This window comes from Capra hircus, chromosome 15 (genome assembly GCF_001704415.2).
Source record: "Capra hircus breed San Clemente chromosome 15, ASM170441v1, whole genome shotgun sequence".
Taxonomy (NCBI): Eukaryota; Metazoa; Chordata; class Mammalia; order Artiodactyla; family Bovidae; genus Capra; species Capra hircus.
Genome location: NC_030822.1, coordinates 36,646,676 through 36,673,858, shown reverse-complemented (window position 1 = coordinate 36,673,858; position 27,183 = coordinate 36,646,676). Strand labels below are relative to the sequence as shown.

Genomic DNA, 27,183 nt, shown 5'->3' with positions numbered 1-27,183 from the left:
TTTTCTTCTCCAGGGGATCTTCCCAACCCAGAGACTGAACCCATGTCTGTTGTATCACCTGCACTGGCAGAGGGTTTCTTTACCACCAGCACCACCTGGGAAGTCTTGATAGCATTATGATAAGCCAAATAAGTTAGACACAGAAAGACAAATACTGTATGATCTCACTCATATATGGAATCTTAAAAAAAAAAAAATTAACCACCTCTAAACAACAAAACTCCACAAACTCACAGATACAGAGAACAGATTGGTGGTTATCAGGAGTCAGGGAGCAGGGAATGGATGAAATGAATGAATGTGGTGAAAAGGCACAAACTTCCAGTTATAACATAAATAAGTCTTGGGGATAAAATGTACAGTATGGACAGACTATGGTTAATAATACTGTATTGTGTATTTCAAAGTTGCTAAATTTTAAAAATTCTCATTTTAAGAAAAAAAATTGTTATGTGCAGTGACAAATGTTAACTAGTCTGCTTGTGGTCATCACAATATATACAAATAATGAACCATCACGTTGTACACTTGAAGCTGTTATATGTCAACTGAATCTCAAAAACAAACAAAAACACTTCTATTTATGCTACAGATAATCTAAATGGGTACAGAAGCCACTCCAAGGAGATCTGGACACCCTGTATATATCACAGATATATCAAGAAAGACTGAGGTCCACTAAAAGTCTCTCATCAGATCATTCTGGATCCTGTCCATTGCCAGGGTGTCTTCCATTTGCTTTTCTAAATCCACTCTTTATCCTTCTCTGACATGAGAAGACTGACCTACATGGCTCCCCTAGGGCTCCAGCTGTGACTAGGCTTGGCCAATGGGGAGCCCTGACAGACTGGAGGGTTGATTTTGACAGGCTACTTTTCTAGATCTGAAGTCACATTTCTTACCAAAGTGCCTTCTTTACATGACCTCCTTCTAGCTTCTCCTTGCTCTTGCCTCTTCAGGCAGGCCTAGCGATAAGATATCCCCTTGTTACTACCCCTGGAATATTCCCATTTCTTGGGGTTTCCCTAAACTCTGTCCATACCTCCTAAATAATCCTATATTGTCAAACTGTCATCAAATTATTCTAAAATTAGAGTACGTTTCCAGCTAGGACCCAGACTGAAATATTTACTGGGACCAATGTGGACATACAAAACAGATCCTTTAAATGAGGTTCATTGGGCTGCTAGGAGCAGCACAGAGATAACCTCCTTGCTGAGGGGAAAACAATTTTAAGGCATAGAGATTTCTCCAGGTATCACTAGTGGTAGAAGTGACTAAAAGTGCAGGTGAGGGCAAGGTGTTGAGAGATCAAGTGGCCATGGCATTCAGTTGCTATGGTGAAAATAATGATTTTAAAGATGTGGAGCCATCTGGATTTTCTGTCACCTTAGAGAATAAACACAGAGAACAAGAGCAACCAAGAGCTGTGAGCATACAATTCAGAACCAGAGGAGGATCACCAGAGGGACCCTATGGAAATTTTGTAGTAGTTCCGATTTTCAACAATTGCAAGGCAAATATGACTAAGGGTTGAACCTCACTCTTGATTGAAGTAGTTGAAAAATCGCCGTACCAATTAAATTCAGAACTTGGTATGAAGTACGGTTAAGAAAACTGGTGAAGAACAATGGACAGGCACTTGGGCAGACACCGATGAGGCTAACACGGCCATCCCATTCCTCAGAACCTCTCTTCAATGAAACAGTATCCCTTATCTACTTATTTGAGCATGTCACACCTCCAGACAATTCAAGCTTACTCCTGACTACACCTGGAGCATTTGCCTCACAAGCTGATATCACACCTCTCCACTGCTCACCTCCACCACTGTCACTGGCTCCAGGCCCATAATGAGACTTAGATCTCAACTTAGCCCTGATAGAAAAAATGTCCTAGAGATTACCTGTTGTTAGCACTGTAAAAACTGCAAGATCTCTGTATTAGCAAGAGCCATGAGAGAAATTGTGGGAGTAGATTCTAAGATAGACCAAATGGAAATTACATTTGGGTTGAATTCACTGTCATGGGTGGAAACATCTGGGGCCTGGAGTTTAATGTGTTGCTTTAAACAAAAGAAAACCTATTCTGTTAAACTGGCTAATTAAAACCTGGAATCAAACTGGGCCTACTTCTAATAACTTCTCAAATACCATAGGGACAGTGTTAAGAGGTTCAGGGTGATGGAATGTTGGAATGGATTATTACTCTCTTCTCCAAAGATAAGAGGTATTTTGAAAAAGGTGCAAAGACATTCTTGAAGAGTCCTGCAGTGTCTGTCTAGGCTAGAGATGATGGTGAAAACTGCTGCAAAGGAAATGCAGCAGTTTCTTGATCTTAATGGTAATCATATAATTCAAGAGAGGCAGATGACCAGATGGTATACATGTGTTAGAGACAAATGATCATCATAATTACTGCAGTAAGTTATGGGAAGGTAGGAGCTATCCATGTTCTGATCCAGAGGAATCTGTGCCAATGCAAACTTGATCACAGCTCCCTAAATATGAAGCAATGGACAAATATTTAAGTGATTACTGTTATATTTAAATGGTTATCAGAGAACCCGTGTGATGTGCTCACCCCTAGCTCATCTCTGACCTAGTCCCTCACTGATTGTTGCTGCTGTTCCTGCTGCTGTTGCTGAGTCAGATGGTTCTTGAATCATGCTTGTTTTTTCGCTATCTCAGGTTGAGCTCTGCTTACTCCCTTACTTTATAGGCTGGATGCCTGGTCCTTTGCAACTCTTCTGCGCTTTTCTGTTGTAGATTGTGATCCTGTGCTGCCTGCCCTCTAGGGAAAAGTCATGCATTCTTGAGGTTCCTAAATCCTTAACTCCTGACCTGTTCCCTTCAATGTATTCTTTTTAAAGGTTCTTCATATAGGTAGTCAAACTGGCTCTCCAGAAAGGCAGTAAGTCAGTGGTTATTAGTTGCCATTTGGTTAACCATTATGCCAATGGTTATTATAGTTGCCATTTCTTGACAGTTCTGTTAAAATAAGTATTATTCCTTTCATATGTTATGAGCACCAAATGCTATGTTTTTATTATTAGTAAAAACAGTGTTTCCCCTGTTTATTGGTTATCCTTTTTTCATATATTGACAGTTCACTTTTTAGACCAGTTTTCACTGATGTTCAACTTATAATTTTTGCTTTTAATAAATATCAACCTACATTATAAATTCACCTAATGAATGTACCTGCATGATATAAATGTAATATTAACTAGTTTTTTTCCCACACCAATGTGAAGTGATAATTTATGATATACTAAATTCTTACAAACATCTAGGTCTAGTTACAGTTCTGTTCCAGAGATTTCAATTCCTAGGTTAGTACCATACTATGTTATTAAGGTTCCTATTATCATTCCTCTTTAATAAAAAGTTCATAGTTATTTTAACTTGTTACTTCTACAAAATAAACCTTTCATCACTTTGTGAAAGAAATCTTCCTAGTAAAATGTTTAATTAAAATTTAAAAGTTTAATGTGGGGAGACTCAACATCTTTACAATAATCTTCTCATCTAGAAACATAGTCCTACTTATTCAAGGTATTTTTTTTAAGGGAAGTGGGATGTATGTAGTGTATCTAAATTCACTTCTTAAATCTATGATTTTCTTTGAAGCTAAGTATGTTTAACTTAGTAAATAGTATACATAATCTTTTTTTTGGGGGGGGAAAGCTTAGAGATCTAGGAGAAAAAATAAGCATTTTACTTAGGCCAAAATAGCTCCTGAGAAAAAAAGATAAAAAATGAAAATAGTACTTTTATCTTTCAATTACCCAAAAGAAAACAGCTTATAAAAAAGGTAAACTATTAGACTCAGAATGCCTAAAATGAGAATGTCATAATCCATTATATTAAATGTGTCATTGCTTTGATGAATGACTGAACTATGTACCTCAAGAATTTATGATGTTTGGAGTGTTTTGCTTTTGTTTGGGAAATTCATATAAATAAAAGACAACTTGTGGAGAATCCTACCAATTACTTCTGTAGGGATTTGTCTTAAGTTAATGGCTTGTGGTATAAAGGATGAACAGATGAACACAGAATAATTTTTTCACATTTATTAACTCATTGTAGGGAGGGGTTCACTTCAGAATACATTTTCCACCTTTGGATAAGGTATGAACCCTGACAAAAGCCACCATCAACATTCACTGGGCATGTCTCCAGTATGTTTCTTTGGGGGCAAACTAACATAAGCATGTTGGTTCAAGAATCCTCTGGGATCCCGAGGCAGCTTACAGAAGAAAGAGGAAGTTCTGACACACAGAGGATTAGGACTCTGCTGACCTTTTAATGTTTGGGATAAATGACAAGCCTTAGGGTTATGGATGTCTCTCAAGCTTAGATCCCAGAGTACTTTAACAAAGGCAGATATTGAGAATACATGTAGACTAACAACGTATCTACCCACCATTGCAGCTGATAATACTCTTCCATTCCAGTCCCCATTCAGCACCAGGACACCCAAGGACATCACCACGGGTGGGGTAACTGGCAGTCTCTGTAGTCTTCGCATTAATTCAGAGTCAGTCCCTAGAAGTGTCCTTCTATATTCTCATGAGCTCCTGGTTGCTTGTGACCTTCTTATGAGGACTGAAAGTTTGAGTTTAATTAGATTTCACTCCAAGGGTATTGCTTGGCTCCACCCTAGTATCTACTTCATCAATATATCAGGTGAATGTAATTATTCCATAGGTTTCATTTATGAACTAGGGAGAGATGATGGTAAATGGACATCAGAATAATGACAAACACTACCACGTTGCTGTTTAATTCCGAACCCTTATGGCTTCATATGAAACCTGGAAAAGCTCCCTCAGATTTATACCCAATTTACCTCCAGTGTTAATTCAGTCATATCAATTAAAGAATACTCTCTAACAAATATTTTCTTCCATTTACTATATTCACAGGATTCCTTCCAGAAGAAATTCACAGACTTTGAATGAGTTTTGCACTCTGACTAAAGAAATCCCACATTGTTGCTATCACAGGACTTCTCTCAAGTATGAATTTTTTGGTGTTTAAGCAGGTTTGAACTTCTGGTAAAGGTTTTCTTACATTGCTTACATTTGAATGGTTTCTCTCCTGTATGAATCATTTGATGTCGAGTAAGTGAGGAGCTACGGGTGAAGGATTTTCCACAGTTAACACATTCATGGAGATTATTTGGAGAATGGAGTCTTGGATTTTTATTACTGTCTTTATGCGCACTGAGGGCTTTTCCAGATTGACTGCCTCCCCAGGCTTTTGTGGCAACATGAAGTTTTTGATGCTTAGTAAGGTTTGAACGTCGGTTGAAGCATCTTCCACATTCACTGCATTTATAGGGTTTCTCTCCTGTGTGAATGATCTGATGTCGAATGAGCGATGAACTGCGGCTGAAGGCCTTTCCACACTGATAGCATTTATAGAAATTCACTACGGTACGACTTTTGGGGAGCTGAGTATCTGAACTCAGGCTCAAGGCACTCGCACACTTATATGCTGAATGCTGCTTACCTACTGAGTCTAAATTAAATTCAAAGTTAGTTTTAAGCTGATCACACTTTGGGGAATCCTTTCTCATAGGAATTCCCTGTTGTGTATCAAAAATTGACTTAACTGACTTAACATCAGAGCTTACTTTATTTTCACTGTATTCAAAGTCTCCCTCCTTAGTGTAGACTATATTAGGAATGAAAACTTCTTGTGGCAAATTTATGTCCCAGGGTTCCTGATTCCTATATAACCAGTCATCACTGTTCCGGGCATCTATAGGAAAATGTCCGCCTTCAGTCAGTCTTGTTATAATCACTGCACGGGATGATTCTTCTCCAGAAATTCTCTGTTTGGGGACTAATTCCTGATTTTCTGAAATTCTCTCTCTGTCTAAAAATAAATAAAAAATGCCATGAACTGGAAGGAAAATTGCTTAATTAGCAAAGGAATGCTAAGCCACATAAGGGTGTATCTTATGGATCTTTAAATACAGAATTAAAATGTGAGGTGGGGTTAGAAAACAAGGATTATAGAAGAAATAAATGAGATAAAAATATTAAAAAGAGGATGAGGAGATCATAAAACATGAGGAGAGCTATTTAGGAATACTAAGGAGAATACACAGAACTTGGCAGAATATCAGTAGATATACAGAGATGGCACGGCATATCACATTTCAAGCCATCACTGGTTCATAACTAGTCTGTGAGAGTTATACCTAATCTTGCTTTCTCCAGTAACTTGTCTCTTTTAACCCAAGCTGTTTCAAATAATACGCCCTTCTAAAATGCCAATTTAATCATTTCTTTAGAACATGTCTAAATTTATAGGCCCCGTACCTTAAAGCAAACCTGCAATCATAGTGCCCCTATTATCCTTACAGCAGCAATTATTCCCTGTATTTAAAAGAGGCAGAAAGAACTGAAATATATAATAGCATGGAAACTATTCTTATTCTGGGTACAAAAATCACTCCTGATTCTAAAAGTGCTCAGACATTTTTCTATGTGTTTCTTAGGACTCAAAACTTTACCTGATTCAGGCTAGGTTTTTCTCTTTCCATCTCTCTTTAGTTTCTCTATTTCTTGTGATAAAGTTTCACTTCCTTTCTCAAAATTCCTTTTTCACTTAGTTTCTGTGTGTATATATATACCCAGTAAACTGTGCATTCTAGCATTTCTTTAAAAATTAAATTTAAATGACCTTTCTTTCTCTTTTTCCACATAATTTCAGATATGTCTAACATTGTTATCTTTCATGATTTATCAGTAGCTAAGATCTTCAGCTTTGCAGTTTCATACAGTTTCTAGGACATCTCCACTTGACTATCCCTACTCTCTTCCAAAACTCAGCAAATGAGAGACCATCTCCCTCCATGTGGAAACAGCTTCCCTTGACATCCTCATTTTTGTTCAATGAGTCACTGGTCTTTTAACATTTACACTGGAGTTTATAAAGAAAACTTGAATAACCACGGCTCTTCATCTCTCACATCTAATCTGTCCTTAGGTAATACTGTTTTACTTGATGAAATGACTTTTACCTCAAAGCAGCTCCCACTGATACATCCAACTTTGTCAAGTATATATCAGTTCAGCCTCCTTTAGTCTAATTTCTAGGAGAAATCATCAATTGTCTATACAATGCCCATGCTAGAAAGTAGACTATTAAATCAGTGTCCTAGGGTGGAGCCTCGGCATATACTGGGAATCCTGACTGCAGTTTTCCTGTCTCTACTTCACCAGTGTATGCTGGATGTGTGGGAGCAGATAACTTGTTCCTTGAAGTCACAGGTTTTCAGAGCAAGAGGAATCTCCTCCAAACCTGGACTTAATTCACAGAATGAATTTCTGCACTTCAAACTTGATGCCATAATGAGATGACATCTGGGGAGGGAGTAAATGTAATTAACAAGGAAAATGAAGTCAATTTGTGGTCAGAGGACAAACTACAGCAGATCAAAATTATGGCACGTTCTCTGATATGCTCTTCACAGAGAAGTGCAGTGTTTTTTAGTATTTTTTGTTTTCTTCCCCAGGAATTTGGGCTGATTCTGTCCCTGCTTAGCCAACAGAATGTAGCAGAAGTGATACGAGGCTACTTCTGGGCCTAGCCTTTAGAAGACTGACAGCTTCCAATTCCTCTCAGGATGTTTCCTGTCAGAGTATGGCTGCTGTGCTGTGAGGAGTCCTTGCCTCAGAAGGCCAGGTACAGGTATTCTGGTCCACAGGACCAGCAAAATTCCCATGACAGCCTGCATCAACCTCCGGCTATGTGATGAGTCATCTTAGCCATTCCAGCCCAGTCAAGTGGCCAGAACACTGCATCCTCAGCTAATATCGTATGGAATCTAAGAATTCCTAAGTCAACTCACAAAATTGTGAGAATTACTAAGATAATTGTTTTAAGTCACTAAGTTTTAGAATGATCTGTAAGAAGTAATAGATGATCAAAACCATAATTGTTCTAGCAGGATTTACTGAACAGCAAAATTCCTGGTTGTATTTCCCTAATAAGTCTATGTTCTCTTTACATATGTACAACTCATTTTCACGTAACTTCTTTACTTCTATTTAAAAAATCACTCTAATGTATTTTGTTATTTTCAAGTCACTTAGTTCTAAGATGTAGAAAACCTACTAATCTATTTATTTTATATCTGGCCATCTTACAAAATCCTTAACAGATATAATAATTTTGATACTGAGGATATATTTTGATATATAGACATGCCTAACTGCATCACTTTTCAGTACACCAGAAACTAACACTACATTGTAAATCAACCACACATCAATTAAAAAAAAATAAGGAGTCTGTGTTTCTAATCCACACCACTGTTTGCCTGTTCACATAAGAAAAAAAAAAAGTCTGTGAATGAAAAGCAATGACTTTTTCTTCAAAGTTTAGCTGGTTTGTTGTCACCTCCTGACTACCAACTCAAACCCAACTCAAATTGGGTCATACATTATCTATGTATTTAATGAACAGAAGCTTCTTACAAATGCCTCAGATCTGCCTGATTCTTACCAAAAACAGCTGTTCTTTGGATTTCTTGCTCCATTATCCAACTTTCTTTCTTACTCTCCAACTTGGAGGTCTCAACTGGTTTGGAGAGTAGATGCTCTTTTCATGGGGAAAAGGAAACAAAGACATTTCAGACATTTTTAGAGAGAAGAGAATTCAATCCCAAAGTAGTAGTCTCTGAGCTGCTAAAAGATAAGGCCAGTGAACCTGTGTATTTCTAGCTCTACATCAGAAAGGACTTTCAATCACATTCAGCAAGAACATCTGCTATTGTTCCCAAGTTATTAGAAAATCTAAACCCAAACTCAAATGCCCTCAACCACTTCAGCAGTCCTAGTTTTTAACAGAAGATGAAGAGACTACTGGGCTTCCCAGGTGGCGCTAGTGGTAAAGAATCCACCCAACAATGCAGGAGACATAAGAGATGAGGCCTGGATCTCTGGGTCAGGAAGATCCCCTGGAGGAGGGCATGGCAACTCACTCCAGTATTCTTGCCTGGAGAATCTCCATCAACAGAAGAGCCTGGCAGGCTACATACAGTCCACAGGGTTGCAAAGAGTTGGACACAACTGAAGCGACTGAGCACGCACACATGAAGAGACTACGAAAGGGCAGATTAGGTAAATACACAGATATCACCTTTATGCAGTGAATTCAGGTTCCTATAGTTCTCCAGCATCACATGCCTGTACAGGTTCTTTACAGCAGGGTCCAGTTGCCCCCACTCTTCTTTGCTGAATTCCACAACCACATCTTCGAATTTCACTGGTTCCTAAAACATTAAGTTCCTATTTAATTAAAGTTCTCCAAAATACTAGTATTACTAGAGAAGAAATGAATTTGGAAAGAATAGGGTAGGTGGTCAGAATATACAAAAATAATTGATAGGACAGTGTTGGCAGTTCTAAGTGGTAAAAAATCAAGTTACATGAGGGCCCTATCAACTTGGTACTCTGTGAGGGCTGCAAAAGGAAAATGAAGGGCCGTCCTAACTCTAGATGAGCTTATATTTTAATTGAGGAGAAAAAACAGCTGGAATAACTGTGGAACAAAAAGTTAGAGTACAAATAACTTACACAAAGAGTTCAGAACAGGAAGAGTTTAAGGTATAATGTGGGAAATTTGTAATGAAGATGTAGGTTCCGCTAGCAGAAGAGGGAGCATCTCTAATTGGGAAATGCAACCTTTTAATGCCTAATCCTTCAGGTCTCAGAGCCCAGTGTCACTCTGTTAAATACGTACCCCCCCTCCCCACCCCGCCTCTGATTACCCAACAAAGTAGCCTTCTTCCTAATCAGTCTACTGGGTTATGTTTATTTTTCTCTGTAATAATTATTACTCTCTGCAATTATCTTATTTGCTTGTATTTGTCTGTCTACTTCTACTAGAATATAATCTCCACAACGGCAGGTGTTTGCTTTACTGTCATATTCCCAGCGCTTAGAAATGTTAGGCACTGCAGAAATACTTCAGGCCCTCATCCCACTAGTTGTTGCACTTCTCTGTTCAGCACTCTTAACCTTGTCCTTCTAGGCACCACCACTCACACTGAAATACAAATCACACAAACCCTCCTCTGCCTCAGAGCCAGTCTTTGTGAATAAGTTGTCTACGTGTGTTCAGCCTACTTCCTCACTTTTCCTCTCCTCAACCCTCAACAATCTGGCTTCTGTTCCCATGCATGCGTATATCTCCTTGACGCTAAGAGAACAGACACTACCCAGCTGTACTTTCCTGAACTTTTGAAGAACTGAAATATGAAATATACTTGAAAATGTTCATCCTTTGCTTTCAAGGTGACATCATTTTGACCTGGCTTTCCTCTACAACTTTGGTCCCTTCATTTCAGTACCCTTTGAGGTTTCTTCTGCTCTTGCCTATTAATTGACATTGCTCAGGATTCTACCTTTGGTTCTCTTCACTTTGAATTCTAAACATTCCCTGGGGAGGCCCTATGCCTACAGTTTCAGTTATCATCTACAATCTTGAGGGCATAGATGCACAGAGAATATACAAAATTAAATATTTTCCAAAAAGTGTATCATCAGCTAAAATGGGTCCAGTGTCCTGTGGGAGAATAACAGTCATGCCCTTATGTTTGGCAAAAGTTCAAAGACCAAAAAGAAAGGGCAGGATTTTTCAATAAAGACTGGAATCCTAATTTACCTGGGATTTGCCTGTTATTAAGTCAGCTTCCATTTTCTTTTTCTTGAAGCTCCCCTTCTGATGTAGGACAGAATCCTTGCAGGTTATATCTGAAGATGAAGAAAACGTTAGGGAGAAACATTTTTCCCCAGAGAAACTTCTAATAATTACAGCAGTTCCACCATGCTACTTCAGAAGCTTGAAAAAAATGTCAAGTTCTACCAGCAACCAGAATCTCCAGGGGTGGGGCCCAGATTTTTATTTAATTCTTTATTATTGTTATTATTTACTTTTTGACTGCACCATGCAGCATGCAGGATCTTAGTTCACTGAGCCAGGGATGGAAACCACAACCCCTGCAGTAGAAGCGAGGATTCTAAACCACTGGACCACTAGGGAAGTCCCAGATTTTAGAGTTTTAAAAAGGTCTAAAAGTGATTCTGATATTCTACTAGGGGTGGAGAACTACTAGATCAGAGAGAAGAGGGAAAATAATACTTTGATGCCTTATCTGCGGTTATCACTCAGTTCAGTCACTCAGTCGTGTCCGACTCTTTGCAACCCCATGAATCGCAGCATACCAGGCCTCCCTGTCAATCACCAACTCCTGGAGTTCACTCAGACCCACATCCATCGAGTCCGTGATGCCATCCAGCCATCTCATCCTCTGTCGTCCCCTTCTCCTCCTGCCCTCAATCCCTCCCAGCATCAGAGTCTTTTCCAATGAGTCAACTCTTCGCATGAGGTGCCCAAAGTACTGGAGTTTCAGCTTTAGCATCATTCCTTCCAAAGAAATCTCACGGTTGATCTCCTTCAGAATGGACTGGTTGGATCTCCTTGCAGTCCAAGGGACTGTCAAGAGTCTTCTCCAACACCACAGTTCAAAAGCATCAATTCTTCGGCGTTCAGCCTTCTTCACAGTCCAACTCTCACATCCATACATGACCACTGGAAAAACCATAGCCTGGACTGGATGGACCTTAGTCGGCAAAGTAATATCTCTGCTTTTGAATATGCTATCTAGGTTGGTCATAACTTTTCTTCCAAGGAGCAAGTGTCTTTTAATTTCATGGCTGCAATCACCATCTGCAGTGATTTTGGAGCCCCCCAAAATAAAGTCTGACACTGTTTCTACTGTTTCCCCATCTATTTCCCATGAAGTGATGGGACCAGATGCCATGATCTTCGTTTTCTGAATGTTGAGCTTTAAGCCAACTTTTTCACTCTCCTCTTTCACTTTCATCAAGAGGCTTTTCAGTGCCTCTTCACTTTCTGCCAAAAGGATGGTGTCATCTGCATATCTGAGGTTATTGATATTTCTCCCAGCAATCTTGATTCCAGCTTGTGCTTCATCCATTTTGCATGATGTACTCTGCATAGAAGTTAAATAAGCAGGGTGACAATATACGGCCTTGACATACTCCTTTACCGATTTGGAACTGTTGTTCCATGTCCAGTTCTAACTGTTGCTTCCTGACCTGCATACAGATTTCTCAAGAGACAGGTCAGGTGGTCTGGTATTTCCATCTCTCTCAGAATTTTCCACAGTTTATTGTGATCCACACAGTCAAAGGCTTTGGCATAGTCAATAAAGCAGAAATAGATGTTTTTCTGGAACCCTCTTGCTTTTTCAATGATCCAGCGGATGTTGGCAATTTGATCTCTGGTTCCTCTGCCTTTTCTAAAACCAGCTTGAACATCAGGAAGTTCACGGTTCATCTGTGGTTATAGCAGATCAAAAAAATAATAACTTTAATCTTGTCAAAACTAAATCCTAATTAAGGCTTAGCCACCACAGGCTGTAATTCTACTGGGAGCTAATAATATTTTACCTAACCAATCACGTCCTCAAAGACATTGGGGATTACTCTGTGCAAGGATTCTTCTTCTCTAAGTTGCTTTGTGTATACTACACACAGACTTAATGACTTCCATGACATAAAAATCTTTGTGGTAACCAATTCTGTTCTCCAGCCCTTTGGTGAAACATATATATATATATATGTATGTGTGTATATATATATGTATGTGTATATATATGTATGTATATGTGTATATATATACATATACATATACATACACACACCCAAGGGCTAGTTTCTAATGTTACTCCGAGATTCATCAGTTACACCACTAATCTTAAAATGTCAGACTATGTACCAATACTGGTCTGTAAGTATTTCACCCTTATTGATTCAGGGTGAAATAACAAAAAACAAAAACAATGCAAGAAATATTTATGAGACCACTTTGTAAATAAAGGCAAAATTGAGGGAAAAAACCCCCAAATTTCAGCAACATGCCATTTGAATGTTGCCAATAAGATTATAGTCTGTTAACTTTATTCAGGCCTATAACACTTTGTGAAACCTCGGTCCCGTAATTCCTCGGACAGTGACTAGTCCATGTTTTTTCACTTTGTCATTCTTGGAAACATGCAAGATATATCTTGAAAAGATGCAAAAGCCTTAAATCAACCATCCTCCATTTTATCACTCTCACTGAGTACTGTTTCCTTTCCTTTTCCCTCCTGACCTCCTTTGTAAACCTTTACAATTGTGTTCTCTGAAACTCTCATGCCATTCAAAGAAAAATTCATAAATTGATACATTCTCAAGCTGTCTCTATATTCTTTCTCCCTTTTAATTTAAAATGGATCTTGCCCACCAAAGTCACCTCCTCTCATTCTCCACTACTATGGTCTTGGTAGTTGCTTAGATATAGTCATACTTTCTCCATCCCCACTTCCTCAAAAAGATTTTTTACTTGCTTGACATTTTAAAAATTCAGCTATTATAGATGGGTTCAGAATCAGTTTGGGTCGTTTTGGAAAATTTTCTATTTCATCTAAGTTTTCACAGTGTCCTCTTTGATTTATGCAAGTTTAATAATAATCTCCCTACCTTTATTCCCGATCTCAATGATTTTAGCCTTTTTTTTTTCTTGATCATTGTAGCTAAACTTTTATCAATATTGCTAATCTTCAACATTTAAAATATTTTATAAAGCCTATATTCTTTGTTTTCTGTGTCCACTTAAGTGTGTTTTGTCAGCTTAGTGGTTAGCTAGCAATTCCACAGAGATTCCCTTAAATGCTTGAAACAGGGAGAGGAAGTCTGATGGACAGGGAAGCCTGGTGTGCTGCAGTCCATGAGGTTGCAAAGAATCAGACACAACTGAGTGACTGAACTGAACTACGGAGGGGGGAAAAACTCAATATCATTCCCTAGCCTTTGTAGATGGGCTGTCTGCATAGGGAATGCCTTCAACACTTAGCCAGATAGTTATCACCTCTGCTTGAGCAGAGCCTGAAGACTGGACAGAGGTGAGAATCAGGGAATCCTCAGGTCTTTCAGAACACATACCCAGCCTCCTAGATTTCTAAGAATTTGTAGAAGCTTTCAAATTCTTTACTCCCTAAAGCACCTTTCCTCCCAATCTTTTTGTTTGGTTTATGTTTGTCCCAACTGTTTATTTGCTGTTCCAGGTGGCAGTAGCTAATACAGTTTTCTTTTTTTTTTTTCTTTTTTAAATTTAAAAATCTTTAATTCTTACAGTTTTCATTAAATGTTTTCAACAAATGCTAGCCAGTAGCCTCTCGGCCCTGAGAGATCTGTGTATAAGTCACTCAGTCCTGTCCAACTCTTTGCAACCCCATGGACTGTAGCCCGCTAGGCTCCTCTGTCCATGGGATTTTCCAGACAGGAATCCTGGAGTGGGTTGCCATTTCCTCCTGCAGGGGATCTTCCCAACCCAGGGATCGAACCCAGGTCTCCTGCACTGCAGGCGGATTCTTTATTGTCTGAACCACTATGGAAGCCCTCCTGAGAGATCTAAGTTAAGTAAAAATAAAGGCAAACCCTTTAAGTGGATTTTTCAGGGATCCATGACACGTTAAAAGAAACCAAAAGCCTTTCCCAGTCCTGTATTACCCTGCAACCTCTCATTTCCTTCCCAACTAAACTTCTCAGGAATAGTCTGTAATCATTATCACACTCTCACCTCATATTTCTTTCTTTCTTTTTTTTTACCCATGTGATAGGCAGAATAATAGGCCCCTTGAGATATTCATGCCCAAACCCTTGGATAGTATGGCAAAAGGGATTCTGTAACATTAAAGATCTTTGAGATGAAGAAATGATTCTGGATTATCTGGGTGGTCTCAATCAAATCACATAGTTCTTGAAAAGCAGAGGATCTTTCCCAGCTGTGGTCAGTGAGACAGAGAAAGTGAAAGAATGAATGAGTGTGAGCAACTGCATGTGTGCCAGCACACACTGTGACAACAGAATGGAGTGTCAGAGAGATGGCAGTGTGTAAAGGACCCAGTTCACCATGGCCAGTTTGAAGATGGGAGAAGGGGCGCACGAGACTCAAAAACAAAGAACTGCTGAAGCCTTGATTTTAGCCCAGACAGACCCATGCTGGACCACTGATCTAACCAACAATTTCAATCAATTATTTTCAGTACTCATTTTTATAAGACTTTTTTTTTCTTGCAACAGCGTTCACCAATCCCTTCTTTCAGATTTCTTCTTTCTTAGCTCAAGACACCAATCTTGCCTGGTTCTTTGACTCTCTGGATTACTCCTTTCTAGCCTGCTGACCTTATTTTGAGTTTTTTTATTTTTCTCAGTCCTTCATTTTTACCTTTTAGATAAAGACTAAATATAACTCCAACACCTATATCATCACTGTTTCTGATTAATAATTCTTAGTCAAATATCCAGTCAATTGCCTCAATTGTTTGTTATAAGGTCCACACATTCACATGATCAGTTTCATATCTTTCATGTTTCTTTTAATCTCTAAATCCCTCTTCCACGCCCCTCCCTGCTTCCTTAGAATTTTGTTCTAGAAACTGGATTGTCTTGCAGTTTCTGACAAATTAGATTTTACTAATGGCATTCCCATGGTATAGTTTAACACGTTCCTCTATCCTAGATCTGTTTTCTATAATGGTAGTTAAAGCTATGTGTGTGTGCTCAGTCATGTCCAACTCTGCGATCCCATGGAATGTAGCCCACCAGGCTCCTCTGTCCATGAGATTTTACAGGCAAGAATACTGGAGTGGGTTGCCATTTCTTCCTCCAGGGAGTTATATCTATACCAGCTCTTAAATACTGGGTCTTCCTAAGAATCTGTATTTCTTCTACTCCCGTTCATACCTATAAGTTTACGTATTTTTCCTTCTTGATTTTAGTGCAGAAAGACCCACTAATTTACAGACATGTAGGGCTATAATTCATATTGTTTTAAGTAATAAAATTAATGGTAACATGTTATAGCAGCAACAAAAACTACTAAACTTCTACTAAAATGGCTTCAACATTAAAGCCAAATTGTTCATTACATATTAGATGGTTCATTGTGGCTGTTGCACAAAGACCTCAAATTCAATGTGTCACATAATTAATATATCAATTTCTCCTCCAACAAAATCTGTTATTTAACACCCCATTCATGCAAGCCAGAACATTTATCCCATTCACAGATAATATGTAAATCCTTTAGGTTCAATTTCCTGTTTTCCCAATGCTTCCTCATCTCTAACACCTGACTACTACAATAGCTCCTAACTGGTTTTCCTATTTTCAGAGCTCACAGTGCTATCCTTTATCGCAGATATTGATAAACTTTTCCTATAAAGACCCAGATTATAAATATTTTATTTAGGCTTTCCAGGCCATATAGTCTCTGCTATAACCAATCAACTCCAGCCATAGCAGGAAAGCAGCTATAGACAAAATGTAAACAAATGGGATGTACCTATGTTCCAATAAAAATTTATTTCCAAAAATAGTTGGCCTGTGGTCATGGTCTACTGACCCCTGTTCTACAATGAAACCAAAAGAGTATTTTTGAAAGGCAAATCAAATTATTTTACTCCCCTACTCAATCTCTGAGTTCTCAGTTCAGCCTTCCTAGTATAGTAAAGTTCTTTATGATCTGGCCCTTGACACCATTCAACTTCAGAAAAAGTTACTATGCTAAGTGAAATAAGTCAGACAGAGGAAGACAAATACTCTATGATATCACTTACATGTGGAATCTAAAAAATACAACAAACTACTGAATATAACAAAAGAGAAACAGACTCATAGACTAGTGGTTATCAGTAGGAAGAGGGAATAGGGGAGTAAAAGGGTAGAGAATGAATAGGTAAAAACTATTATGTATAAAATAAGCTACAATGATATATTATACAACAGAAGGAATATAGCCAATATTTTATAATGACTATAAATGGAGTATAATCTTGTAAAATTGTGAATCACTATATTGGAAGGACTGATAATGAAGTTGAAGCTCCAATACTTTGGCCACCTGATGCAAAAAGTGGACTCACTGGAAAAGACCCTGATGCTGGGAAAGATTGAGGGCAGGAGGAGAAGGGAGTGAGAATGAGATGGTTGGATGGTAGCATCGACTCAATGGACATGAGTTTGAGCAAACTCCGGGGGACTGTAAAGGTCAGGGGAGCCTGGCATGCTGCAGTCCACAGGGTTGCAGAGTCAGACACAACTTAGGGACTAAACAATAACATATCATAAACCTCCAACTTACATAATATTGTACATCAACTATATACAAATAAAAAAATTTTTTTAGATAATTTTTCCTCATATGGGAGAGGGTCAACTATTCTACGTCCAATTTTCTATATTCTCACCTTCATCTTCAAGCATATCAATCACATCCTCTATGAGGCTCACCACGTCTTTGCTATTCTTCGGATATTGTGAATTCACCCAAGTCCTGACTTCTTCAGGGAGAACTGCCAGGAACTGCTCCAGCACCAATAGCTCTAGAATCTGCTTCTTGGTATGAATTTCTGGTCTCAGCCACTGAAGACTGAGCTCCCAGAGTTGGCTCAGGGCTTCACGAGGCCCAGACACTTCCAAATACTGGAAATGCCTGAATCGCTGACGAGAGGCCTCACAGTCATCTGTCTCCACGACTGGGATGGTTTCCTGCTGCCAAGACGTATCTGCTCTCAGGACCTCACTTTGTTCATGAGGAGCCAGGTTATGAGGTTTTGAGACAGTCATCAGCTTGCTCAAAAGCTGCATCCTCCTCCACAGAACTCCCACTGCTGTTCAAATTTGTTTTACCAGAAGATTTCAATAATTCTCAGGCTGGGGCTAAGCACTTGTGTACAATGTACATATGCAGTGAGAAAAGTTCCAGGAGCTTCAGACACACAGCCAATATTCAGGTAACTGAGAAACTGAAAAAAAAAAAAAAAAAAAGACAAATGAGATCTAGGTCAAAAAGTATATTCCCTTATAATAATTACAAGTTTTCATTTGTTAGGATTCGCTATGAACCAGTGTGCAATGTGCAACAGGGAGGTCTTAGGCTCAACCCAACATTCAAGACTTACAAGTCAACCACACATCATATTTGGCCCCAGCTACTAAGAAGGCTACTAGACAGAAAACAACGCTTGCTAGCAGAGGACTGAGGAACTGGAATTTTTCTTCAGTGGGAGTTCTCACAGAGTATAGCTCAAGTGCAAGGCAATGTGGCCCATGACGGTTGGGCAGAAAGCATCTTGACTGAAAGGTTCCTTCCACAGGACCAATATCTAACAACTTTACAAGTGAAGCTCTCAGAGCTCCCCAAAAGAACATGCCTGATTATAAGAGTCACTACAGTCAGAGAAGTTCAGATCCAACTTCCATCAGGTTTACAGCTCTCCCAGTCCAGATGCAATTTACCATTCAGGAGTCATGTTTATTGTAAGCCACTAGGCTAGTGGTTCTCAGGTGCAATTCTGCCAACAGAGAAAATCTGGCAATGCCTGGAGACAGTTCTGGTTGTCACAAGTGGGGGCTGTTACTGGCATCTAGTGGGTATAGCAGGGAAGCTGCTAAACACCCTGCAGTGCACATTACATCCTCTTATAAAAAATAATTATCTAGCCCCAAATGTCAATAATTCTGAAGTTAAGAAACCCTGATATAGTCTATATATAGTAGCTAAGAGTACACACTTTGGAGTCGTAGACATGAGGTTAAATCCAGATTGTACTAGTTACTACATGTATGAACTTGAGCAAATTGTTTAGCCAAAGTCTGAGTTTTCTCAACTGTAAATGAATGTAACAAAATCTGTCTGATTGAATTATAGGGATTAAAAGAACACTCACCTCACTTCTCAGCAGATAGTAAGCATTCAATAGATTATCATATATTATCATACACAACACAGATGTGTCTGCCTATAAGTATACCTTACAATCTGGCCAAAAGTTTATGTATAAAAGTATTTCCTGACCTCATCTACTGGCAATGTCCACCTGAATAGATCCATCAACATTCAAGTAAGGATTAATAAACAAAGTAAGGGAAGGATATTGGAGAAGGCAATGGCACCCACTCCAGTACTCTTGCCTGGAAAATCCCATGGACAGAGGAGCCTGGTAGGCTGTAGTCCATGGGGTCGTGAAGAGTCAGACACGACTGGGCGACTTCACTTTGACTTTTCACTTTCATGCATTGGAGAAGGAAATGGCAACCCACTCCAGTATTCTTGCCTGGAGAATCCCAGGGATGGGGGAGCCTGGTGGGCTGCCGTCTATGGGGTTGCACAGAGTCGGACATGACTGAAACGACTCAGCAGCAGCAGCAGCAGCAGCAGCAGCAGCAGCAGCAGCAGGGGAAGGATATACGAAGGCCTTTGAAATGACAGTGCGATACAAAGAAAAATACACAATGCTAGAGAGGACAAGAAAACATTTTAGAATATGACATTCCAGGGGGGTAAAAAAAAGGAGTTTGGAAATAAGCAGAATCCATAAGACTAAAGGCATAAGAAACATGCTCCAGTTGATAGTTATTTTCAAGAAGGTAGAAATGAAACAATTCTGATACTGATATACACTTGTGCTGGAACTGAATAATAAGTAAATGGAGTGCAGTTTCTGAGAGCCAGGTTTCTCAATGTTTGAGTGGGAGTTTTCAGATAACCAAGGGAAGGAGGCCAAATGATCCATGTGGTAATGAATTAGAGCTGGAGATATCAGTATGAACTTATGTTTAGCTTAATACAGGTAAAGAAGTCACATATAGAAATATTTACAGATATATGAACATATAGGGGTTAGTATACACACATATATTTCCTGGCTCTGTCAGCAGAATAGGCATAGAAGGAACACTTAACCCCCAGATCTTGGTTTCTAAAACCATTCTTCAATAAAAGGAACCAGGGTTCCATGGACAAATGGATGCTTTGAGGACTGGGGTAGTGAAAGGTTGTTGCTGAACGAAAAGACCTGGGGGTTCTTAGCCTCTGGAGGAGAACTCAATCTGGGGCCAGAGACAAGGCTTGATTGCTCAGAGCTTTTGTGTAATAAAGTTTTACTAAAGTCTAAAGGAGACAGAGAAAGCGTCTGACATAGGCATCAGAAGGGGGCAGAAAGAATACCCCCCTGCTAGTCTTCAGCTGGATGTTATAGAAATGACAGTGTCATTTCTTATAACTGCTGTAGTCACCAGCAGTCTGTTAATGAAAGAAAGGAATGTCTTAAAACTCAGGATGGCACCAGGTCCCTATCCAAAAGCTGCATTTTGGGATAATCTTGGCACCGGATGATTCATCCTGGGCCATAAAACGATTGACTTGAATCTTGTAGAAGGGCAGATTACCATACAGACAGTTTCGTTTACACAGATTAGGGGAACAATATCTGAGTATAACATGCTGGTTTGTCAAGCAGGTTCTGAGCCATCAGGCAGAAAGGACTTGAAGACAGAGTCTGGGGTAAATGCATAGTACATTAACATAGCTTAAGAATCAATCAATAAGTGCAGAAGAATACACAAATCTCCCACGTGAAGAATTCCAAATATTTACATACTCAGCCCTCCAGGAGGTAGAGCATAATCCTCCATTGAGTGTGGGCTCTTTGTCATGATTTCCTTCCAAAGGAGTACACTATGGAGAGGGAGAAAAGTGCATTTATAGTGGAGAAAGGGCTTCCCTGGTGGCTCAGACAGTAAAGAATCTGCCTGCAATGCAGGCAACCTGTGTTCAATCCCTAGGTCAGAAAAATCCCCTGGAGAAGGGAATAGCTACCCACTCCATTCTCCATTCTTGCCTGGAGAATTCCATGGACAGGAGCCTGGTGGGCTATAGTCTCCAGGGTTGCAAACAATCAGACATGACTGAGCAACTAACACACACACACACACACACACACACACACACACACAGGAGAAACCTCACAAACGCTATTTCAACCAGGTGATGAAGGGTAACATCAGTAGCAGTAAGTCACATTGACAGTATGTTGAGACAATGTGGTGGAAATAGCACTTTTCTCTCTGTGATCTTCCTTCTCTAAACCAATAACTCCAATCTAATCGTGAGAAAAATAATCAAATTCTAATAGATGGGCTTCCTTTAAAATACCTGACCTATACTCCTCAAAATTGTAAAAGTCATTAAAGGCAAGTCTGAGAAACTGTTATAGCCAAGGAGCTTAAGGATATAAAACAAATAAAATATAGCATCCTGGCTGGGACCACGGATCAGAAAAAAGATATTAGGTAAAAACTAAAGAAATATGAATAGAGTATAGGCTTCAGTTAACGTATCAATAGTATTTCATTAATTGAAATATAATTAATTAAATAGTATTTCATTATCCCATTAATTGAAACAGGTGTACCATACTAATTTGTCACTAACAGAGGAAATGGTTTGGGTATATGGAAACTGTACTTTTCTGTAAATGTAAAATTGTTCTAAAACACAATCTTTATGTAAAAAAATAAGACACTTGCCTGATGTCTACAGATTCAAAAGGATGTATTGTAACAAAAGAGAATTAAAAATCCTGTTGGTAAAACAGGAATGAGATGAAAGTAAGTATCAAAGTAGATTAGCAGACTTAAAATCTTGATTGGAAGCAGTAGAAAGCAGAAGTGACACTTCATCGAACCAATGATATGACAGAAAAGCCTAAAAATGTCTCCTAAAACATGGAGGAAAAGGGAGAAAAAAAATTTATGGTAAAAAATAAAACATGGGAAAAAAATTTCAAATCAAAGTGATCCATGCACATGGCACAAGGAAAAACAATCAAATGGCACATGAGAACTTTTATGATAAAAATCAACCATTTTCTACCTTACCTTAATTTCTATGTCCAGATTTACTCCGCAGAAGTGTTTTTTTTTTTTAAACTGATGAAAGCTTTTATTTTTTCTTTGAGTTATGGGGGATTTCTTTCACTTGACTTTGAAGAATTTACTTTTATGAAGAAACAAAAAATGTTTCTACCAGTCACTTTAAATTTATAAACTATTCCTTACTGATGGTTCTCTTCCCATAGCACTGGGCTTGCACAGTTACAATATCATTTCAAATTTCTCTGAAGATTTTCCTGTTTCCTGAATTCCCTTTGATTCTGTGATCAAGGTTTTTAATCATCATGGTTTTTAGACATCTAGTGTTCCCCAGTTTCCTGCTCATAGTTAAGAATCAAACGTTAGGTTGATTATTCTAGATTGTTATATGAATTTCTACTTCTGTATCAGTAGACTGGTTTCCTAACGGGTATTTGCCCTGAATGGGAGACTTACCAAGAGCTATTGAATATCTTGTCACCTCACTTATTTAACTTAAACACAGAGTATATCATGAGAAACGCTGGGCTGGATGAAGCACAAGCTGGAATCAAGATTGACAGGAGAAATATCAATAACCTCAGATATACAGATGACATCGACCTTATGGCAGAAAATGAAGAAGAACTAAAGAGCCTCTTGATGAAAGTGAAAGGGGAGACTGAAAAAGCTGGCTTAAAACTCAACATTCAGAAAGCTAAGATCATGGCATCTGTTCCCATCACTTCATGGCAAATAGATGGGGAAGCAATGGAAACAATGACAGACTTTATTTTCGGGGGGCTCCAAAATCACTGCAGATGGTGACTGCAGCCTTGAAATTAAAAGGCGCTTGATCCTTGGAAGAAAAGCTATAACCAACACAGGCAGCATATAAAAGAGCAGAGAAATCACTTTGCCAACAAAGATCCATATAGTCAAAGCTATGTTTTTTCCAGTAGTCATGTACAGATGTGAGAGTTGGACCATAAAGAAGGCTGAGCACCAAAGAATTGATGCTTCCATACTGTGGTGCTGGAGAAGACTCTTGAGAGTCCCTTAGACAGCAAGAAGATCCAATCAGTCAATCCTCAAGGAAATCAGTCCTGAATATTCATTAGAACGACTGATGCTGAAGCTGAAACTCCAGTACTTTGGCTGCCTGATGCAAAGAACTAACTCATTTGAAAAGACCCTGATGCTGGGAAAGATTGAAGGCAGGAGGAGAACGGGACGACAGAGGATGAGATGACTGTATGGCATCACTGACTCAATGGACATGAGTTTGAGTAAACTCTGGCAGTTGGTGATGGACAGGGAGGCTTGGTGTGCTGCAGTCCATGGGGTTGCAAAGAGTCGGACACAACTGAGTAACTGAACTGAACTGATGTGAATATCAGTGAGACATACACATTGGTAGGCTTTGATTTAGGGTGAGAGGAGGAGCTGGCTGTCAAGCTATGGGCTCCCTACACAACAGAATGAAAAGGTTTTACTATAAAAAATGTCAACACCAAAACTAAAGGTCTTCGTTATCCTCAGAGGGTTTATTCAATTTATTTAGAAAAGAACCTTATGTGGGAAGAAGGTCCTGGAGCTAAACTGCTTCTCTATGCATGTGAAAAGAGGGCTGGGAGTTTGGGGAGATAACTGGAATAGATGTTTCACATGTAACCCTTCACTCAATCCCTATCTTCCATTTGACATGGCCTGCCTGCTCTGTTGAAACAGTTTAAGATTCACACAGGCAGATGAGTTTCCACCTTCACTATGGCCACCTCCTAGCATATTCTAAGTGGTTGCCTTTGCTAAACTGTTTCTTTAAACCATATTTTCACTGTCTTGTACAAATATTTGAAACCATTTATATACTGATTAAGATCCCCATTAAATGGGGACACAGGGCAAAGTGGATCAACTGAGGAAAGATTCTGAGATCCAACACAAACCTTTTCCAAAACTTTAGGAATGTATGGGTTTATTAAAAAAATAAGTTCCAAGTGCTGAAGAGGTATCACTCACTGAGTTTCAGCAGAATGAACTATGGGCCCAGATACTCTAAGAATTAGTTCACAGATCACACGTTAAAAACAAAAACCAAGGGAGCATTAAAAAAAAAAAAGTAGATTTAACAAACAAGAATATCCACTGTAACGATAAATGCACTGAGTAAAAATTTAACTCAATTACATAAAAACTTAAGAGACATCCAAAAGAACTCCAAAGCTTAAAGGGATTATTAAAGAAATAAGCAAATTTAAACAACAAAATATGCAGGGATAAACTGAATTAAGATATATATTGAATTGAAAGCTCAAATGAATGAAATTAGACGAGGAAACTTTTTAATGATTGAAGGCACGACTCATGACATTATGACTACTACTATCTGTATCAAATCCATAACTGAAATATATTTATAGCAAAACTTCCAGACAACAAGAGATGTGATCAATAATAGCACAATATAAATAGGAGACTAAGACAACTTTTTCAGTCCTTAGCAAATAAAGTAAACTAAAATTAACAGCACAGTGGACATGAATATGCTTACTTTGATATATAAAACCAGATAGAATGTAATTTCTATTCAAGCTCTTACGAGAATGCTTAAAAAAGCTGCTACTTATTAAGGTACCAGAACTCTTCATTAAACAAAAGGTAAACAAAAGTTGTATAAACCACATTTATTATCAGAATGAAAACTAGCTCTTAACACCATGTAGAGATAGAAAAAAACAATTTCAACTACTTTGAAATTTAACTTTTGCTTCTAAAACACAATTCAACTTAATTAAAAACACTTCAAACACCCCACTTTAAATTCTATATAGCACAGCTCAAGTTCTACTGTTAGGAAATAGTGAAGCTTTACATATATTAAACAAGAATGAGATGAACTACACATTCAACTCAAAGAGAGAAAAAGCATCAGAATACACTAGGGATTTTATAGATTAAAAATATATTACTCAGTATAAATAATTATAAAGCTACGAGAGCAGGTTAGAGATGTTCAGGAAGATTTCAAAAGAGGAACAGTAGGGATGATAAACGGACCAAGGTACCGCTGTGAGTGCGAATAGCTTAAGTGCTCCGTTTAAGGGAGGAGCAATGGAATAGTCAAGAACTGTTGAAGTTTAAAAAGAAGTTTAAACTCTAAAGTACTAAACAGACACCTTTAAGGACGATGGTGTAACTCAGGATGAAGAGTTAAGGCGCTAAGCCAGTACCTCTGAAGGAAGGGCTCAGTAAGGCGCAGGTGACAGGAAGCCGGAGTTAGATTAAATAGCCAGCTGACACAAGTTCAAATGATTTTACAGCGTCAAGGAACTGGAACATACTTTAATTATGAGGAATAGGTAGTATCTGTAAGAAGTGTTGTTTTTAATCAAATACGTCATAGGCAGAGCAATACCCCGAGGTAGGGAGAATCTTACCTTCCGAGATTAGCTTGTAAAAAGGAGCATAAAGCAGTGTGTCAATAAGCGTCTGAATAAAGAGAATGCTTACAAAAGCCGCTACTTCATTAAGGAACCAAAAAATTCTTCAATAAACAAAAAGTAAATAAAAGTTGTTCAAACCACGTTTATTACCAGAATGAAGACTGGATCTTAACACCAAGTAGAAATAGAAAAAACAATCTCAACTACTTTGAAATTTAACTTTTGCTTCTAAAACACAACTCAAATTAAAAACACTTCCTAACACTGCATTTAAAAATCTACACAGCACAGCTCAAGTTCTACTGTTAGGAAAAGGTGGCTCAGAGGTTAAAGCGTCTGCCTCCAATACGGGAGACCCAGGTTCGATCCCTGGGTCGGGAAGATCCCCTGGAGAAGGAAATGGTAACCTACTCCAGTATTCTTGCCTGAAGAATCCCATGGACGGAGAAGCCTGGTAGGCTACAGTCCATGGGGTCTCAAAGAGTCGGACACGACTGAGCGACTTCGCTTCGCTTACATATATAAACAAACAAGAATGAGATGAATTACACATTCAACTCAAAGTGAGAAAAATAAAAAAATAGGGATTTATAGATTAAAATGTAATACATTACTCATTATATTTACTACTAAATATAAAATTACTAAGTTACTTTCAGGGCGTGGCCAGGAATGACAGAAAGCAAGGCAAATTGGAATGAACTTTTCTCCATTTTCTTTTCCAGTTAATCGATCCAATCACACTTGATCTGGAATCCACGATTCACTCCAAAATCAAGCTGCGCAAGATATATTTACCAGGGTAAGCGCCTGGAGACCGCCCGCATCGCAGAATTGAAGGGGAGACAGGGGATCTGGACATGAAACCTAGCCTTGCTGTTTCCCACCCATACCCTGCTTACTTCTCCTCTCCCATGCGCTGACTTCCTTCCGCAGCCCAGGCCTCCACCCCTGTCAGGTCGCGCCCTCCTCCAGCGTCTCCAGCACAAATCGCAGAGCGCAGAGCTGGAATCCGGGCAACTGCAAACAAGCCGAGGAGGCCCGTGCGTTCCGCGTAAATGCCCTCTAGCGGGATTCCCTATTCCACTCACCCGCCTCCTCACTGCCCGCTGAGCCGCGTGATACCTGCAAGTACCGCTCCCAGCCAGGGCTGGGTTCAGTCACACCCAGGAGCCAGTTCAGAGGAGCCAGTTCAGAGGAGCCAGTTCAGAGGAGCCGCACAAGTCGCCCGCCCGGTCGGGGAAGGGAGCTTGCGTTGGTAAACACTCCAGAACTGAAGTTCCGTGTATCACACTTGACCCTTACTCGCCGGCGCCGGTTCCGTGCCTCTTAAATTCCAGGCGCAGGCCCGCACACCTGCGCATGCTCACCAGGCTCGGCTTGAGCTCCCAGCAGCACCCGCGACCTATTTGTAAAGTTGACAGAGGGTGGGGCCTCTCCCAGACCCGCCCCTTTCCCAGGCCCCCTCCCACTTTGTAGCCTTGAGTCCAACTCTAGAGCCTAGAACCGAGGGCCGCCCTTAGGGTAGGTGGGAAAATGGCTTGTCAAACTTCTGTGGCTTCCTCCAAATACATCTAAAACTGGCCGAAATCTTTCTTACGTGTTTTCACTGCCCCACCTACTCATCTCCCCTTTCTCCTGGAATCAAAAAGCAGTCAGGAATTTGTAGATTGTCAAGATACGAGAAGGGGTAGTTTCATGGGCTATGTGTTATGGATATTTGTTTCTTTTAGGCGTCTGATCATTTGAATAACCTTTCTATAATTATAGTCTTCTGTTGAGTGTTGTGGAGAGTTGGAGCCTGTCTCTGTCCATAGAAATTGAATACATCTGATATTAAATGCCTTGGTCTGCATTGGAGTTAGGACTTAATCAATTAGATACACCCAGTCTAGACTGTAAATTAAGAGCTGCTAAGTCGCCTCAGTCGTGTCCGACTCTGTG

The 27,183-nt window shown here is 39.3% G+C and overlaps 1 protein-coding gene across 3 annotated transcripts; it reads right to left on the bottom strand.

Annotated features, from left to right (window-relative positions):
* ZNF215 (zinc finger protein 215) lies at nt 4,064–26,622 on the bottom strand. 3 transcript variants are annotated; one of them, XM_013969624.2, is made up of 6 exons: nt 26,331–26,622; nt 17,347–17,904; nt 10,695–10,783; nt 9,168–9,300; nt 8,532–8,627; nt 4,064–5,891 (listed from the first exon to the last, which is right to left on the bottom strand). In XM_013969624.2, the coding sequence occupies exons 2-6, from the start codon at nt 17,744–17,746 to the stop codon at nt 5,023–5,025; spliced, it is 1,587 nt and encodes a 528-aa protein (XP_013825078.2). In that variant the 5' UTR covers nt 17,747–17,904; nt 26,331–26,622; the 3' UTR covers nt 4,064–5,022. The 3 variants fall into 3 exon arrangements, with proteins under 3 accessions (XP_013825078.2, XP_013825079.2, XP_013825080.2); XM_013969625.2 differs by having other exon boundaries at nt 26,365–26,622; XM_013969626.2 differs by lacking the exon at nt 26,331–26,622 and adding an exon at nt 26,142–26,284.

What these genes read in the sequence shown, in the direction of transcription:
- ZNF215 (XM_013969624.2), bottom strand. Translation starts at nt 17,746, where the DNA reads ATGCAGCTTTTGAGCAAGCTGATGACTGTCTCAAAACCTCATAACCTG. An exon ending in CCTGAATTCACTGCATAAAG is followed by an intron (nt 8,628 to 9,167) that starts GTGATATCTGTG and finishes CCCCATGAAAAG; the next exon opens with AGCATCTACTCTCCAAACCA. An exon ending in CCAAAGAACAGCTGTTTTTG is followed by an intron (nt 5,892 to 8,531) that starts GTAAGAATCAGG and finishes ATTTATTTTTAG; the next exon opens with ACAGAGAGAGAATTTCAGAA.